Source organism: Solanum dulcamara, chromosome 3 (assembly GCF_947179165.1).
Source record: "Solanum dulcamara chromosome 3, daSolDulc1.2, whole genome shotgun sequence".
In the NCBI taxonomy this organism is placed as follows: domain Eukaryota; kingdom Viridiplantae; phylum Streptophyta; class Magnoliopsida; order Solanales; family Solanaceae; genus Solanum; species Solanum dulcamara.
In genome coordinates, this window is record NC_077239.1 from 81,494,798 (window position 1) to 81,513,447 (window position 18,650).

Consider the following 18,650-nt stretch of genomic DNA (forward strand, 5'->3'; position numbering starts at 1 on the left):
CATGTAATTGTCATCCATATATCTTAAGTAGAAATACAAGTCATTTGCATTTATTTTTTTTGCGAAAGCATTTGAATCTTGGATGTAGTATATATTATATCAATTTAGAAAATTACACGGAAGAGGACATAAATTTTATGATTGTCGCAAAGTAGTTTCGTTATTTAAATAACCAACAAAGTCCATCGGTTAATTGGTGAGAGACAAGATTTAAAATCTTTGTAAAAACTAACCATGGTCTGTGATCAGGGCAAGGTTACTATTCTATCGCCAAACCATGGATGCCTGTTGGTCTAAGCCTTTTGTTTTTAGTATTTATACTTTCAACTGCATTTTTGGGCGAAAATAACTGATGGATTCTGTGAAAAATTAAATTACCGACTACGTTGGCAGGTTTATCTTTTATTTTTAGTAATTTAACCGAAGTTTTGATCAAGTCAATCAATTTTCTGAATATTATTTTTAATTTAGTTTTTATACTATACTGATCGAGTCTATTCGTTTATAAAACAATGAATTTTGTGGTTAAATTTACTGATAGACTTGGTAGCAAAAACAATATTTTTAACGTTTTGGTGCTAAAAAAACCAACGAATATCTTTGATTTTGTGTTGCCACCTAGTTAATGCACAAGTTCTTGAGTCATCTAACAACAATAATAACATAATCAATGAAATTTCATGCACAAGTGGGCTCTAGAGATTCTTCAGTCATTTAAAAAAGAAGAAAAATGTAAAATATAATTAACATAAGGATTTTAACCTTAAAAACTCCTTGCTCAGGGGAGTAATAAAAATCAATGTAAAAAAAATCATGATCTACCCCTTCGTAAAATCTTCCTCAAATATGTACTAAAAATTCGAGTAATTGTTTTTTGGTAAACACGATTTTAGGTTACAATTCTCTATAACCTTAGAGGTTAATCCTAGCACCTTTCTCTTCCTAGTTGCGACTACCCTTTTCAAGTTTGTACCCCAATCTTGAAACCTTACGGTTCAAGAAACAAACACCTATATTACAAATCTTATATGAAAGTAAATAGGTTACAATTTAAGACAATCAACTGAGCAATTCGAGAACTAAATCAATAGCTTTTTAGGAACAGGTTCTCGTGTTTGTCAGATTGAATTTCACAAAGCAATCTTGTAACGCTCCTAATTATATAAGATAACATTCGCACTTCGATGGAACACTCCTTAGTAAATATATTATGTTTTACTCACTTTTTACTCACTTGAAATTTTGCGAGATTTTAAAATTTGCTTACCGTAGATTGCGATTGTAGTTTAGGGAATCATATTGGGGTATTTATGTAAACTACTAATTTGAATTACCCTTAAAATAAAACAGAGCTTATATATATATATAAGCTCCATTTTATTTTAAGGGTAATTCGAATTAGTAGTTTACATAAATACCCCAATATGATTCCCTAAACTATGTATGCATTTGGGCTGCATATATGTATGCATTTGGGCTGCCCACTATTACTTTTTGGGCAACCACCTTTTTATTAGGAGATGTTAAGTGGTAAATGTCACTTTGGAAGACTTCTTTTACACCTTCTCTCACAATTTCGATTTCTTCAAGATAAGTAAAGACTTTGAACCCTCTCTCCAGCATAATACCTCACAAATTCACCAAGAAAACTTGTCCTTTCAACTAGAACTCAAAGCAACCCCTCTCTTGTGGTAAGTGTTCAAATCCGTTTTTGGGATTATGTAGCTAGTAGTAATTCTTGAATATCTCGTTGTGTAGACCTTTGATTTTAGTAAATAAATATGTTTTGAAAACACGTACCTACAACTCTTATGTTTATGTTGGAGCCTATATCTACTATTATTGAGTCAAAAAAAGAGGATGAAACATAGGACAAGTTCTATCCAGATTCTTGCTTTAAAAATCCCTCATGTATAACTTTAGTGTTTTAATGATATATTTTTGTACAAAATGTGTTTGGTGGTGATTTCTTTTGGGTTGCAAACTTAAGACATATATCTAAAAGTTTTATGAAGGGCATAAAGTCCAATTTTACCGTTTTCATTTTTAAAAATTAGATACAACCTGAGGTACTTGGCTTGCTGAATTTACTGTTTTGGTGACATAATTCTGTTGAAAACATTCTATGTGGTTGGAACAGTAAGCCTCAGATTCTTGTTGATGAGTTAAGATGAAGTCTTGAGAAAGTAAAGAGACTGCACAATGCTTGTGAGGAGCCGATTAGTGTGCTTAGGTTTATTGATTTGAAAGAATGCACCCCCATATTGATGCATATCCATGTTGAGTTTGAGGATGAAAATTGATGATTTCATTTCAGCAATCCTGATTTTGTCTCATGAATCTAAGAGTTTCCAGCCCTATGTTACATGAGACATGACTTGAGTTTCACAATAGGTATAGTTCCATGAACTCATGAAAGGCCCTGAAAGGCTAGAGAGATTATTTTAGTTATGGATGTTCCCAGATCAGATTTTCTTGAATGAATCGTGCTTATGACTTTTTGCTCTAAATGTTTTCAGTGATTCTTCCTTTCCAATTCTGTTAGCAATGTTGATGATAGTAGACTGAGTTGAGTGAGAGCAGATGGGGGAGAGTGAGCATTTTCTGATTGTGATAGTTGTGTTGTACTTGTCTAATTAAGGATAGAGGTTTTGAAGAGGAGCGAGATGAGACCCTGTGATGTGAAATAGATAAGTAAGAGTATGTTAGTATGTCTCTGGAAAGGAGCTCATGCAATAGTGGAGGTAGAAGTGTTAAAGTAGGCCTGGTAATTCTTAGATGTGGTTGAGGTGGTTAGAGTGATAGGCTTGAGTATGTGGTTGTCACTATAAGAGTGATGGTAGTAGGCTATTGATGTCTTTTGGGAGAATGATTGGATGTACGTGCAGGGTGTTATGAGGCTTGGAAAAAAGAGAAAGCTTGGGCACCGATATATTAGCCTTACAAAATTGTGAAGAGGATTGGGGATGTCACTTATGAATTGGAGTTACCTTCTGAGTTAGCCGTCTTTCATCTGGTGCTTCATGTCTCAATAATCAAAAGAGTACTTGGGAGATCCTTTTTGGTAGTTCCTATTGAAAATACTGAAATCAAGGATAGTCGGTCCTATGAGGATGACATAAAGACCAAATATCCATTTCTATTCGTGCCATCAACGACGATGTTGAAAGTAACTTTGTACTCTTGATTCTAGTTGATATCTTCTTCCTTGAGTTTGACGGTTGATGATCTAGATGTTTGAATAATTCGATTGATAGAGTTTCGATGTTCTATTTATGCCTAATGATGAGAATATTGAAGTTAATGTCCTTACTCTTGACTTAAATTGATTTGCCTATTCTTCAGTCTGAATAGTTGATAGTCTAGATTGCTTGATTTGGGTGATTTGATTGAGTCTCAATTGTTATTCATGCCTTGAGTTCAGCTCTGGTTGATCTTTATTCGAGGATGAATGATCCCAAGGGAGAGATAATGTAACACCCCAAATTTTTTTTGCCAAGACTCGAACCATTCTTCATATGCGTATAGACTCAAACTGAATGACTTGTAATTTTATATATGAGTTATTATCAATTCCTAAATATTTGAAAGGTATTATATGTGGTTTAGGTTCACGAGGGATCTCTAACACCAAGCTAAGTTCAAAGAATTTCTATCGGTTAAGTTTTCGGATAAGATCTTATAAGGTTCAACTTCAAATAATCATAACCTTCCGCATATTAAGATTAGGTGGCCATGACCTATCAAATTAAAGGTCTTTAAATTCTCTTTCCAATGCCATCAAATTTGCCTCATTCCGAGTTTGGAGTAAAAGGTTATGATCATTTTACAAGAGACTATCACTACAATGATTTCAAGTCTGGCATCGGGCGCCACTATAGCACCCAAAATCAACTGCAGTAGTTTTGTCTCTAGCGCAGGGCACCACTATAGTGCTTGCAGAGTTCTGAACCAATTTTTCAGATTTTTCTTGAGGAAAGAGCATTCTGGACCTTTCCCACCCTTCCTATATCTAACTCACTACATTAGGGATCACAATTTCATCCCCATATCAGTTTCTAAGGAGTTTTCTCTCCAAAAACACCTAAGAACATTGAGAGAAAGAATTGGAGAAGAGAAGGAGGGCTAGAGTTCAAGTTCTTCAAGTAAGGCCATCAAATTCTTGATTTGTTCTTCAATTCAGGTATGTAAGGTTATTCATAACATTGGATTGAGTCCATCCTTATGCCCTACATCTTTATTGAGTTCGAGGTTCCATGAGTTGAATTCTTGAGTTATCTATAAATTCTATTAAGTTTTTGTATATAAATTCATATGTATTGATGATGTCCCTGAGTTGAGTATTTGAGGTATACATTCATGTATTCATTCACATGAACTCAAGATGATATTTTATTTTTGTCATAATTTATCTTGAGGTTGAAATTGACAGTTTTCATGTATAAATAAAGTATTGCTTTCAAAGTGAGATGATGCATATTTTAATGAGTTTGATAAAATTGAATATAGAGTTAAATGAGGATTTTGGAGCAAGATGGTTGATGATGATGTAAATAATGTTTTTTTAAAAAAGGTAAAATTATTGATAAAGAGATAACGTTGATGATGATATTTTGAGATGGAGTGGATTGGAGTCTAATATGACTACGTGATATAATTTATATAATTCGATTTGATTGGAGTCTTATGAGTATTTTGAGTATAAATGAGTTGATCATTTTAACATTAAAACGTCTATTTTAAGATTGAGTTGAGGAGTTAAAAACTATATTTTAAATGCATTTAATATTTACTGCATTGATTGTGTTTTGAAAAGGGTCCAATGAGACCAAATGAGACGATTTGAATATTTTACCTGATAGATATGAGCATCTTGGGAGGAGTATTGAGCACCAAATTGAGTAAGAGTATAGTCCCTACTCGAATTTCATGTACTACATAGCCAACGTAGAAGAGAATTGAACCGTTAAAGTCGGATGTTTCCCTATTTCATGTCCTGACATTAAAGAACTTGATTGATTGGTAGGTTCGTCCTTTATCTTGGCAAGTATTGGACGAACATGGCAACGACATTGGTTCGTTGTACACCACCTACTTATAGGTGGTGAAATTGTTGTCGGTTAAGAGAAACTCCTAAATTGAGTGGATTGTGTGTGATATGATTGGTTCGATTGAGATTGTAGATGATTGAGTCAATTTGAAAGACATTTCTAAATTCTAATTTGCATATTTGTTGAGTCGAGTCCTTTGAGTTTATTGTTGAGTTGATTGAATATGATGTGATTGGTTTGATTGGTATTGTAGATGATTGAGTGATTTGTAAAATATTTCTAAATTCTAATTCACGTGTCTATTGAGTTGAGTTCTTTGATTTTATTCGTTGAGTTGATGATATATGATTGAATTTGATGGTATATGATTGGATTAGATTGGATGGTGTATGATTAGATTGGATTGAATGGTATGTGATTAAATTGAATCGAATTGTATATGATTGGATTGGGTCAGATTATATATGATTGGATTGGATGGTATGTGATTGGATTGAATCAGATTGTATATGATTGAATTTGATTGAATTGTATATGATTGGTCTCTGTTTAAACCGTATTCTTACTTTAAGCTTATGACCCTAATTGAGTCTCTCTTATCTTTCTGATTTGAGATATCTGAACTGATATTATTCTATCTTGATGCATGTTTCATTCTGTCATATTACATACTCGTACATTCCATATATTGACGTCCATTTGGACCTGCATTATTTTATGATGCAGAGACAGGTTTAAGAGATCATCAATAGGCGCACCGTTGAGGATCAGTTCACACTCATCTTATTGGTGAGTCCTCCCTATATTCGGAGATACCACTTATGTTATTCTTGCATCGAATTTAGTCTTTTCATTATGATTTGAGGTAGCCATGAACCTGTCATTAGAACCAATTAGATAGCAGTGATAGAAGCTTCATAGATTAGATAGTGATGGATTGATTGAGTATTTTGTTTTCTTTAATTATTTTTGTCAGACTATTTTAATGACATAGATTGGAGTTCGATTTGTTGGCCCATGACCTTTTTTCCTTGAGATAGATTATTGATTGGAATTGCCCACGTAATTATCTCTTTATTTTAAGTCTTTCGCTAATTGAATGAATGAATGGATGTGTGATCAAGTAAAGTGGTTTGCTTTGGAGCCAGTAATGGTTTCTAAGTGTCGGCCACGTCTAGAGTACCCTCCCGAGGCATAACATAAATCTTGTAACTGTGGTTCTATGAATTATTGACACTTAAACTCTTAAATATAGAACTTGATACTCATGATATATTTTTTGCCTTGATTTATTTATTATGTGTACATTTGTGCTACTCACGACTTGAGAAAATAAATTGGAGAACCTAAAGTTTTCAAACTTGCAGTTTTGCACCACTAAGCTTTATGCTTAGCGATAGTTGTTTCTATCGTAGGAGATGTCTGAATAGATGCTTGAAGTTGGCCATTGGAGATAAAGTTTTTGGGAGATTTAAGGAAGATCACATTTGCATATAGACATCTATAGTAGTTTTTGGGACATGTATATGATCCATGGGGTGCTTGTGTATATGTATTTATGTATTTATTTATGAGAGTTGATCCATTCATGACACCATGGATTGTAACTTAAAGTTGGTTGCTTGTTTTGTTATTTTGGGGCATAAAAATTTAAAGTTTTATGATGTACTAAATTCACCATTGGAGTTGGAATATTTGTATGAAGCATGAATTAATTAACTTTGGTGCTTATAAGCTGATAATAATTTATAGCATGAATTGTAGTGATATGAAATGATGCATGGATGTCTCGTAAGTTATTCTTAAATTATTTTGAAAAGTCGCCCCGTCATAAATTAAAACTTTTATTTAATTTAATTGAGATCAAAGAATTTTAAAATGGCTAAAATTTTACACCTTTAACTATTTTTAAATGGGCCAAATTTTACTACTAGATTATATAAATATGTCTTACGGAAAGTTTTTTAAATGTCACAACTATTTGCTAAGAATATATTTTAATGTGTGCAAATAACATTCACAATGAAAAGAATCGATGTGGTGTTTTATCTAGGAGAAATAATGGTTGAAATCTTCATCTTCTTGCTTCAAACCCCATTGAAACTTGGTCAAAAAATCTAATCCCAATTGAATTTGGTTTTCTAATTTGCTTCGACCTTCACATTGTTGGAAAAATGTAGAATAATATAAAAATATATATGGTCAAAATAGTAGAAATAAAATGAAAAAATAATGACACCAAGAATTTTACGTGGAAACCCTTTTAAATAAGGGAAAATCATGGGCCAAGAGGAGCAAGTGATATCATTATAGTAAGGAATTTTACACTGGGTGATACCAAGTACAATACTCAATAATGACTACCACACACTCAGAAAGAATAACACTCTTTTGATCTCGCACTTTACTAAAAAATATCGCTCACACTCTATTTTTTTCACAGATTATTTTCTTATATATAGTTTATGGAAACTCACAACTCAATCATTTTTCTCTCTGTCTGTGAATTGAATATATTGAATAAGGAGCTGAAGAGCTCCTTTTATAGGTAAAATTTTATTTTATTGTGTTGTTTTTCCACCAAAAAAAGGTGTCTTTGTTGAAATGAAAGAACTAGAATATGTGGTTGAGGTGGTTAGAGTGATAGGATTGAGTATGTGGTTGTCACTATGAGAGTGATGGTAGTAGGCTATTGATGTCTTTTGGGGGAATGATTGGATGTACGTGAAGGGTGTTATGAGGCTTGGAAAAAAGAGGAAGCTTGGGCACCGATATATTAGCCTTACAAAATTGTGAAGAGGATTGGGGATGTCACTTATGAATTGGAGTTACCTTCTAAGTTGGCCGTCTTTCGTCCGGTGCTTCATGTCTCAATAATCAAAAGAGTACTTTGGAGATCCTTTTTGGTAGTTCCTATTGAAAATGCTGAAATCAAGGATAGTCGGTCCTATGATTTAGCTCCCCTTGAAAAAGTATACAACTATCCAGTAGTGGATTTTCTGTTACAAGATCACCTGCCATATCAGTATCTGTATAACCCTTCAAGATTGGATTTGATCCTCCAAAATATAAATATTTATCTGAGCTTTCTTAGATACTTGAGTATCCACTTTACAGCTTCTCAACGCTATTCTCTGGATTATCTTGAAATCTGCTGACGACACCAATTGCATGAGCAATATTAGGTCTAGTGTATACCATTGCATATATAAGACGTTCGACGATGGAGGAATATGGAACTTTGGTCACGTTCTCCTTTTCCTCCCGAGCTGTAGGACACATCTTCTTACTTAACTTCATATGACCAGCAAGAGGTGTGCTAACAGACTTAGCAATATTCATGTTAAAGCGTTCTAGTATACATTTAATGTACTTCTCTTGTGGCAGGTAAATCTTTCTTTCACCCCTGAGACAAGTAATTTCCATGCCCAAAATTTATTTGGCATGACCTAAGTCTTTCCTAGCAAAACACTTACACAACTCTTTCTTCAACTCATCAATCTTGGAAGTATTCCTGTCCGAAATCAACATATCATCCACATATAGCAAGAGGATGGTAAAATCATTGTCAGAAATTTTTTGTATAAATACATAATAATTTGAAGAAGTCTTCTTGTAGCCTTGTTCCCTCATAACATATTTAAACTTCTTGTACCACTGTCTAGGAGCTTGCTTTAGCCTGTAGAGGCTCTTCTTGAGTTTCCACACAAAATTTTCTTTACCATTTACTTTGAAGCCCTCAAGTTGTTCCATATAAATCTACTCCTCTAGGTCACCGTGAAAAAAAGCCGTCTTCACATCTATTTGATCAATCTCTAAATTAAGACTAACAGCCAAATCAAGAACTGTATGAATGGAGGACATTTCCACAATAGAAAAAAATATTTCATCAAAGTCAAGACCCTTTCTTTGACCAAAGCCCTTAATAACCAATCTAGTTTTGTATCTCGGCTTCAAGCTATGTTCTTCAACTTTAACTTTGAACACCCGCTTGTTCTTCAAAGCTCTCATGCCCTTAGACAATTTCACCAAATCATAAATGTGGTTCTCATGCAAAAATTTCATCTCAACTTGCATGGCTTTAATCCATTGATCTTTATGCTCATCTTCCATGGCCTCCTCATAACACTCTGTTTCACCCCCGTCAGTGAGTAGCACATACTCATTAGGTGAATAGAAAGAGGAAGGAATACGTTGTTTTGTGGACCTCTTAAGAAAATCATTTGCTGCTTCCACAACTTCATGAGCAGGAGCATTATCAACAAAAACATCATTGTTATCATTAGCATCAACATGTTGATCTAGGACTTAATTCTGAGCATCACCATGATCATCAAGCCTATCCACATCATGCACACTTATATGAGGAACTTGATCTAGATAGATTATGCCATCAGAACTTGAAGATTCTAGCTTTTGCGCTTTGCCAATATCTTCAATGGTTTGATTCTCTATGAAGACGATATCATGGCTTCTCACAAGCTTCTTCTCAATTGGATCATATAGCATGTAACCAAATTCATCAAGCCATATCCAACAAAGATGCATTGCCTTGTCTTGGCATCTAGATTTGACCTCTCATTTTTTGGCACATGTACAAAAGCTTTGCAACCAAATACTCTTAAATGGTCATAGGAAACATCTTTTCTATAGCAAACTCTATTTGGAACATCACTTTGTAAATCAACAACAGGAGATACGTTAATAACATGTGTAGCGGTCAATAAGGCATCACCCCAAAAGGAGTTTGACAACTTTGCTTCAGAAAGCAAATATCTAACTCTTTCCATCAAGGTCCTGTTCATCCTCTCAACTAACCCATTAAGATGAGGAGTCTTAGGAGGAGTCTTCTGGTGTCTAATACTTTGATGCTTGCAGTACTCATCAAATGGTACACATTAAGCTGAGGAGTCCTTGTCTTTGATCTCCCTTTTCAATTTCTGGCAGAACTTTTTTGTGTGCCTTTCATGCCACAATAATAGCACTCAGTATCCCTAAGTCTGCTTCTAGATTTACTCCTTCTATGTTCTCTATTTTGAGAACCACGGTTTTTATTTCTCCCCCTGAAGCTAGTTATCAGGACATCCGATGATGAAAAAGAAAAATCTTGATATTTTCTTCTCATCTCTTTGTTCAAGACACTACTCTTGGCGGAATCCATAGAGATCACACCATCCGAAGCAGAATTTGACAATGAAGTTCTAAATGTTTTTCAAGAGTCTGGTAGGAAACCAAGTAAAAGCAATCCTTGAATTTCTTCGTCAAATTTAATGCCCATAGCAGACAACTGGTTCATGATTCCCTGAAAATTATTCAGGTGATCTGTCATTGGAGAACTATCATGATATTTTAGCTTAACATCTACTTTATTAAGAATATTTTATTGTTCCCAGTCTTCCGAGCATACAAGCGTTCAAGATGCTCCCATAGGGTACAAACATGTGTCTCTCTAGAAATATGGTTCAACACATTATCGCCAACCCATTGCCTAATAAATCCACAAACTTGTCTATGCAACATATTTCATTTTTCATCTGTTTTATTTTCAAGTTTTACAGTGGTAAAGATGGGTTGATAAAAATTCTTGACATAAAACAGGTCTTCAATTTTTCCCTTCCAAATATCATAATTAATTTCATTCAAAGTAACCATTCTACTAGTGTTGGCTTCCATTATTTTCTCCCAAAAAAATATATAACTATAACAAATCAAAGTAAATCTTTTCTGATGTGAAAGTTCAGACTATGCTGCAACCACAGAGCATACACAGATAAAACTTTGCTCTGATATCAGTTTATTGAAAAAATACAGACTAACACAAAAATATATATGGTCAAAATAGTCGAAATAAAATGAGTAAATAATGACACCAAAAATTTTACATGAAAACTCTTTTAAATAAGAGAAAAACTATGGGCCAAGAGGAGCAACTGATATCACTATAGTAAGGAATTTTACACTGAGTGGTACCAAGTATAATACTCAATAATAACTATCACACACTCAAAAGGAACAATACTGTTTTGATCTCGCACCTTACTAAAAAATATTGCTTACACTCTATTTTTCTTCAAAGACTATTTTCTTATATATAATCTATAAAAACCTCACAATTCAAATATTTTTCTCTCTGTCTGTGAATTAAATTGAATGAGGAGATGAAGAACTCCTTTTATAAGTGAAATTTTCATTTCACGGTATTGCTTTTCCACCGAAAAAAGTTGCCTTTGTTGAAATGAAATAACTACCTTTATTGACAAAAGCTTGCAGGAGGGAATAAAAGCAGCCTTTGCTTTTGAAATTAATGGGAACTGAACCCCACACACATGATTTTTCCTAATTCCAAATATCATTCCTTGTGGTGCAAATATGATAGTATTTTCATGTTCAGTTTTTGTTCCTTGATCGGCATGTATATACCAACAACCAAATTCCTCAAAGAATCCTTCTTGCATTTGGAATCTACTTCCCACTAATTTATTATCAGTCTTCTGCGAAGTATCTTGTTTCTTCACTTCATACATAGAACTTCTGTAATTCAGTAAATATGATGAGGGTCTAGTTTTACAGTAATCAGTAGTTGTTTATCAATCATACACACTATCAATTTACCAATTTCTTATACAATGTTTGTTATGTTTATCAATCATCAAAATGTCAAATTAAACATAGCTTAATAATACTCATTGGTTCCTTCGATTTTTTGAGAATCCAACTCAATAACAACACATTTGTACCATAACTTAAATTCTAACTGGACATCTGTCGAAAATTCGTTATTTTAGTGAATATAACCATAAAAGAAAATATGGTTCAATAGTTGTTTATCTATCATAGACACAACCAATTTATCAATTTCTTATACAATGTTTGTTATGTTTATCCATCATCAAAATTTCAAATTCAACACAGCTTAATAATACTGATTGGTTACTTCGATTTTTTGAGAATCCAACTTAATAATAAGACATTTGTACCATAATTCAAATTTTAATCGGACATCTGTCGAAAATTCGCTATTTTAGTGAATATAACCATAAAAGAAAATCGGACAGTGTTTCAATGTAAAAGAGCTACATTTAGATTGTCCAAATACCCCCAAGATTCTTATAATATTATATGTGGCAAATGTACTCTTTAAAAGTCTCATTATGAGAAAAGAAAATTTTGAAAGATATGTTACTGTGCCATATATGTTTAATTAGGCTAATAAAAGTTTGTACCTTGTCTTTCTCATTGAATTCAGCCTCTCGTTAGGTCTTCACCGAAGGATTGTCCACCTTATTGACCGGGGCGGATGTAGAATATCGATATCAAATTCATTTAATTTTACAGTACTTTCGATGCAGATTTTATATTTGTGTAAAATTGCCCAAAAAATCACATATTGTTAATTCAGCAAATACTATAACAAAAAAAAAAAACTCAAGGTTCACTCGATGAGTTAGTTTAAGTAGGATATAAATCACATCCTGCACCAATACCGATTGGGAACCTGACATCCTCTATAACGGACAAGTTTATTTTGGAATCAATTTTTCATGTTATGTTATATTATATGTTTACTATAATAATATTTTCTTATAGTAGCCAAAATTTATCAGATAAACAATGTTGTTATAGCTAGAGGCTTTTACTAGAGTATGAAACTTCTAGTTAGTAATTCAAGACATTTATAATATTTTTGGATACTGAAAGACGCTACCTCTGTTGGAGCATATATTACAAAGAAAGATATCAAGATAGTAAATTCAAACAACATGGTCTGTTTAATTCTTAACCATATATAATTATACTTTGCCATAAATAGCTAATTAGGAACATGCAATATATAGTTACATAATTTAGGCTAATCTGCCAACTAATTTAATAACTGGCGTACTCTACTAATGCAAAATTTCAAATGATCTATACTATAAATAGAGGCAAAAATGTTCATTCGTTTCCTACAATTATAGTAATTCAAGTAGAAGTTATATTTAAGCAAAATTAAAAAAAATGAGATCGAAGGCAGTTTTGCTAATAGTTTTGGCTATTTTTCTTGCGATAACATCAGATGTTGCAGCTAGAAAGTTGGCTCAGAGCTCCATCACCTCCTTGAAAAAGGGTAGGTTCATTCTATGTAAAGGTTTTACTGTTTGAAAAGTCAAATCATTTTCTCTCATAAATTTTTAAAAATATTTTGTATCGTTATCTAAATTGACTTATAATTCTTTTCTTTTTAAGAACTTAATTTGGTAAATTAAATTGTTCCATTCTCTCCCTAATGAAAGCCTAAATCATTTTTAAGAGCTTAATTTTCACAGTCACACAAGTTTGAGTGGGTGAATGACCCAGCCTTTTAGTAACTTAGCTTCGTTCAAAGTTGGTTTATCTAACAGTTGCACAAAATAAGCTCATGAAAGTATGACATACCCAAGTAATTTGGTGGGTGAATGACTCACCATTTTATTTACTTAAATCATCTGCCACCCAAATTCAGTTTATTTAAAAATTGGGCGGCATATGATAAATATATAGTCCAAATTAATCTATAAAAACCGTGCTTAAATAATATTCTTAAAAACATATTTGATATGTTATATGTAGCTTTAAAAAAAAAATTCTTTAATAATTTTGTTTGTTATTACAAAATTATAAGAATAGGAGGTGGACATTAACATGTATGTGTATAATTACTAGTGCAGGAGACGCAAGTAAGACAAATGATGCCAAATTTTTAGGACTAGGACTTCCACAAATTATAGGAGGAGGATTTCCGAAAATTGGAGGACTTCCAGCAATAGGAGGAGGAGGGGGACTTCCAGGATTGGGGGGAGGACTTCCAGGAGTCGGAGGGCTTCCAGCAATAGGAGGAGGAGCAGGACTTCCAGGGATAGGAGGACTTCCAGCAATAGGAGGACCCCCAGGAATAGGAGGAGGAGGAGTTCCTAAAATCGGAAGACTTCCAAAAATCGGAGGATCTCTAGGAATTGGAGGAGCAGGAGTTCCTGGAATTGGAGGACCTCCAAGAATTGAAGGAGGACTTCCAAAAATCGGAGGACCTACACAAATAGGAAGAGGAGGAGGACTTCCTAAAATTGGTCCAGGAATTGGAGGAGGAGGACTTCCAGGAATCGGAGGACTTCCTGGAATAGGCGGAGGAAAAGGAGGACTTCTTGGAATTGGAGGAGGAAAATGAGGACGTCCTGAAATTGGAGGAGGAAAGGGAGTACTTTCTGGAATTGGAGGAGGAGGACTTTTCGGAGCCAAAAGACTTCCTGGGTCTAATTAATTAATCACTAAAGAATATCTGTCAAGAATATCTATGGTGGTTATATATATATATATATATATATATATTATTGTGTGCTTTCGTAGGTAATAATTTTGTTGTTGGAAGTATGAATAAATGTATACTACCAAAGGTTGTTTTGGAGTATGATAAGTAACTCTTTATTCTTAACTAGAGGTTTGAGACCTGGATATGTAATCGTTTTTGACAGGAAATATTTTACCTCCAAAGTGTAACTTTTCGATATGAATTCGAATAAATTGAATCTCAATATAGATACCAAACACCATATAGAATAACAAAAAAGGAAGTATGAATAAATCTATCGCATTCATTTACTATGGATGAATGATTATCATAATGTTTCTTTATATAATACAACAACAACAACAACAACAATCCAGTGAAATCCCACAACGTGGGGTCTGTGGAGGGTAGAGTGTACGCAGACCTTACTCCTACCAAGGTAGGACGGCTGTTTCCGAGAGACCTTACTCCTACCAAGGTAGATCTGGATGGCAATTTTATTCTTTATATAATAAAATAATAAATAATATCAGAGAACTTATTACTTTATAAATTCCCCTTTTCGTTTACAAAAAATTGCCATCCAAATAGTTAAGTGAAAATCCTAATGAAGCTATATTTTCCTTTTGTATTTAATTATTATCTCTGTTTAATTTTATATTTACAAATTACTCTTAAGTTTAAGTTATATACATTAACTGTATATATATTTTTACAATCAACCTAATTTTAACTCCATTATTTCTTACTCAGTATCTAAGATTCGTTTTTGTTAAGCTCGAAAATAATTAGGTGTCATACGGATGCCAGCAAAGCAAACTTTGAATGACCATGAGTAAGAAGACAAATGAGAAATATACCATAAGAGACACAAACATTTAACGTGGTTCGGTCAACTGACCTACGTCCACAAGAAGAGATGAGCAATCCACTATAAATATGAGAGTACAAATAATCGAGATCATAGCCCAATAGTTTTGAGGGCCTCATAAAAATTAGAAGTTTGCATGAAGAAAATTCATCACATAACTCCAAATGAAATAAATAACCTGGTCTACAAGTGGATTGCTTATGAAAAATCAATTCTACAAACAGTATGGTGTTAGTTTTTGACCCTTCTATAAAATTGTGACAGTTTAAGTGTGATTTGACCTTTTCATAAAACTGTGACAGTTTAAATGTGTTTTGACCCTTTACTCAATTTAATTTGTTCTTATTTATCCATTACAATCATAAACTTTACTTGACAAGTTTGAGGGAGTTCTAATTGTATAAGTATATATTATCCCTCTAATTATATTTATTCTACACACACATATTTAATGAGCAAGCATGAATGTCTAACTAAGGAGATTAATTGGAAATTTTCCGTCTCGATACCAAGAAATTTTGAGTCCCAAGAACATGAGCTACAAATATATGTTATTCCCTAAGTTTATTTTTACTTTTCTACTATTTTAAAAATAGATTTTTAATTTTTTTTTATCATTTTTAACATATTTAGGAAAAATTATTTTTTATTTTATTTTATCCTCAATATTAATTACTTGTTCCTCAAATTATTTTTCAAAATCTAATACATATCAATTAATATTGATATTGTCGTAAATATTAATATTAGTCATTGTTTCTTAACATTTCTAAAGAATCAATGTTTTCTCATTGAAATTTCCCACGAAAAATGTTTAGTGGCTATATTCCCATATTTTGATTGAATCAGTGAGAAAAAAAATATTCAGTGATTCTTCTCAGTATTGCAATGAGAATTTGTTTTTCACCATGCGTTTTCCTAGTGAGCTGATTTTATGGGAATGGAGTACCGGTAAAATCATGTTTATAAAACAAATTTTCTATTGATTCACGGTGGAAAAAACCTTTGCTTCTAATAATGTAAGAGGCTTGCAAACACCATCAGTTTACATATTTTTTTACACAATTAAATCACTAAAAGATTCCGACGTAAATTTTATCAAAATTTAAAATTTATAATCCTAAAAATAAATCAACCAACCGCCTTATCGATCAATCATTTATTTTTAATGAGTTGACCGGAGTTTTGATTCAGAAAACTGGTTTTCTGAATATCACTCTTCATTTTTTTAATACAAAATCGATTGGATCTATCAGTTAATGCAACAATAAATTTTGCGGTTCAATTTATCGATAGCAAAAAGTAATTTCCCGAGTTTTGACGCTAAACAAAGTAATTTCCAGATTCAGAGCCGTTCATAAAGCCATTAAAATAATCGTTTGCGAGCTCAATTTTTTTGGGGCCCAACTTTCTCTCAAAGATGTATATATATTGTTAAAAAATCTCATTTATTGATAAATTTGAAAAAAAAAAATTGGATAGAAAATATAATTAGTTTTTACCTCATTCAATATAGAATTCGTTGTAATAATTGAAAAATGAAATATTGTTTAGTTAATTGTAGCATCCTTTCTTATGTTGCTATCTATTTTGTTGCTTCATTTATATTCTGACGATTATCATGTACCAACATTATTATTTTTATATCTACTTTTTATTCCCCTTACATTATTTTTATTCTCACATTATTGAATATTCTAAAGTCTTTCAAACGGTCAAACCTTCTACATTATACAAAACCTATTGTTGTGTGTTTATAAAAAGATCAAATTTTATTTTTGGTGTCTTCTTCAAATTTCAAGCACTAATTAAAATTAATCAACACTATTTTAGTATCATTATATCAACTTATCAAATTCAGCGCAACACTATTTTGATATCATTATATAAAGTTTTCAAAATTTTGAATCAGGTTTTATTATTATAACTTTATATTATATATTTTTCATTGAAAATTTCATTCTACTTCATAATTGTCTGCGTATATCCTACCTCTCCAAATCTCATTTGTAGGATTACATTGATGATGCTATAATTATTCAATTTATCTATGTCAACTAAAAAAACATAAGCCCACTTGCTGAAGTTTGTCTTTAGGCCCCCAAACTTGTTGAGACGGCCTTGCTCAGATTTCACCATGGAAAAGGAAAAATTGAAAAATATATTACTGTGTCATATCTTTATTTGAATTCAATACTTTCGACACAAATTATAAATTATGTGTAAAATTTCATAAAAAATAGTAACGGATAATAAATATGAACTCATAATTTTTAAAAATATAATTGGTTCAATGTTCTTAAAAATAGTGAAGAAAATCCATTAGCCGGTTAAAATTATTTTTTAGTAAACAAGGTGGCTTTATTGATTTTAAAATAAGGTAAGTGACTTTAGTTAATTTCACTAAGTTGTGTTGAAATTTAATTTACTCCTATTATTCAATTACGGTTTACTAGTTTAGTATTTTTCAATCACGTTCTGCACCAATACCAATTGGGATTCTCAGGATTTGAGATTCCATAAGTAACTCAGTAAGTGCTTCGGGTTGAAAGTGAAAGCCGCCAAAAACTGACGAGAAGACAAATAGAAGGGAATAGGATTTTGAATTGGTGAAGGCAAGCGCTGACTTCGAGGCAAAGGAATTCTTTCCGTAGCTGAGGAGCAAATGATGCTCCGGCAGAAAGGGAAGGTCTGCCAGGCCGTATGTCCATGAGTGCAGAATTCTTCGAAAAAGTGCGGGCTGACTCGAAACAGGTTGTTTCGGACGTTTTCTAGGAAAAGACATCCTCTATAAGGTCCAAGTTTATTATGGAATCAATTTTTTAAGTTATGTTATATTATAAGTATGTTTTTTATAATAACATTGTGGTATAGCAGCTAAAACAATAGTGTAATTTATAAAAAAAATTATCGTGTTAAGAGTTAATTACATTATTTTTATACTCTTTTTCAAATTAAAAAAATAAAATATATGAATTTCGGACACATCACTAAACTTCTGAATACATCAACAGACATCGAATACATTGGAGAGGGATGTATCCGAGATGGAATGGATGTATCAGAGAGCGAAGGGGTGTATCCGAGAGGGAGGTAGAGATATATCAACGAGAGGGGACTGATGTATTCGAGAGGAGATTTTTGATTATTTTTTTAAATGGTAAAAGATTTTAAAGATTACGATAAAATAAGATGTGTATTTAGATAAATTTTTTAAAAAATATATTTGAAATAACTATGATGTTATAAAAAGGCTTAACTGCAATATTAAACTTCTAGCTAGTAATTCAAGACGTTTATAACATTTGGTTAGAGCATATATTATAGAAAGATATTAAGGTATTAAATTCAAACAGCATGATCTGTTTAATTCTCAGCCATATATAATTATATTATTGTACTTTACCATATATAGCTAGCTAGTCTA

The 18,650-nt window shown here is 32.5% G+C and overlaps 1 protein-coding gene across 1 annotated transcript; it reads right to left on the bottom strand.

Moving 5' to 3' along the window:
- Positions 1–10,263: 10,263 nt before the first annotated feature.
- LOC129883741 (uncharacterized) lies at positions 10,264–18,008 on the bottom strand. The gene is made up of 3 exons (XM_055958344.1): positions 17,699–18,008; positions 13,731–14,317; positions 10,264–10,353 (listed from the first exon to the last, which is right to left on the bottom strand). The coding sequence occupies exons 1-3, from the start codon at positions 18,006–18,008 to the stop codon at positions 10,264–10,266; spliced, it is 987 nt and encodes a 328-aa protein (XP_055814319.1).
- Positions 18,009–18,650: the final 642 nt, after the last annotated feature.

Bases quoted from the DNA above. Each gene is read 5' to 3' on its own strand.
- LOC129883741 (XM_055958344.1), bottom strand. From the start codon at position 18,008: ATGTCTTTTCCTAGAAAACGTCCGAAACAACCTGTTTCGAGTCAGCCC. The intron at 14,318-17,698 runs GTGATTGAAAAA...TTAATTAATTAG, and splicing joins AATTGGTATTGGTGCAGAAC to ACCCAGGAAGTCTTTTGGCT. The intron at 10,354-13,730 runs GTAATTATACAC...AATAATTTTCAG, and splicing joins TACTTGCGTCTCCTGCACTA to GGAATCATGAACCAGTTGTC.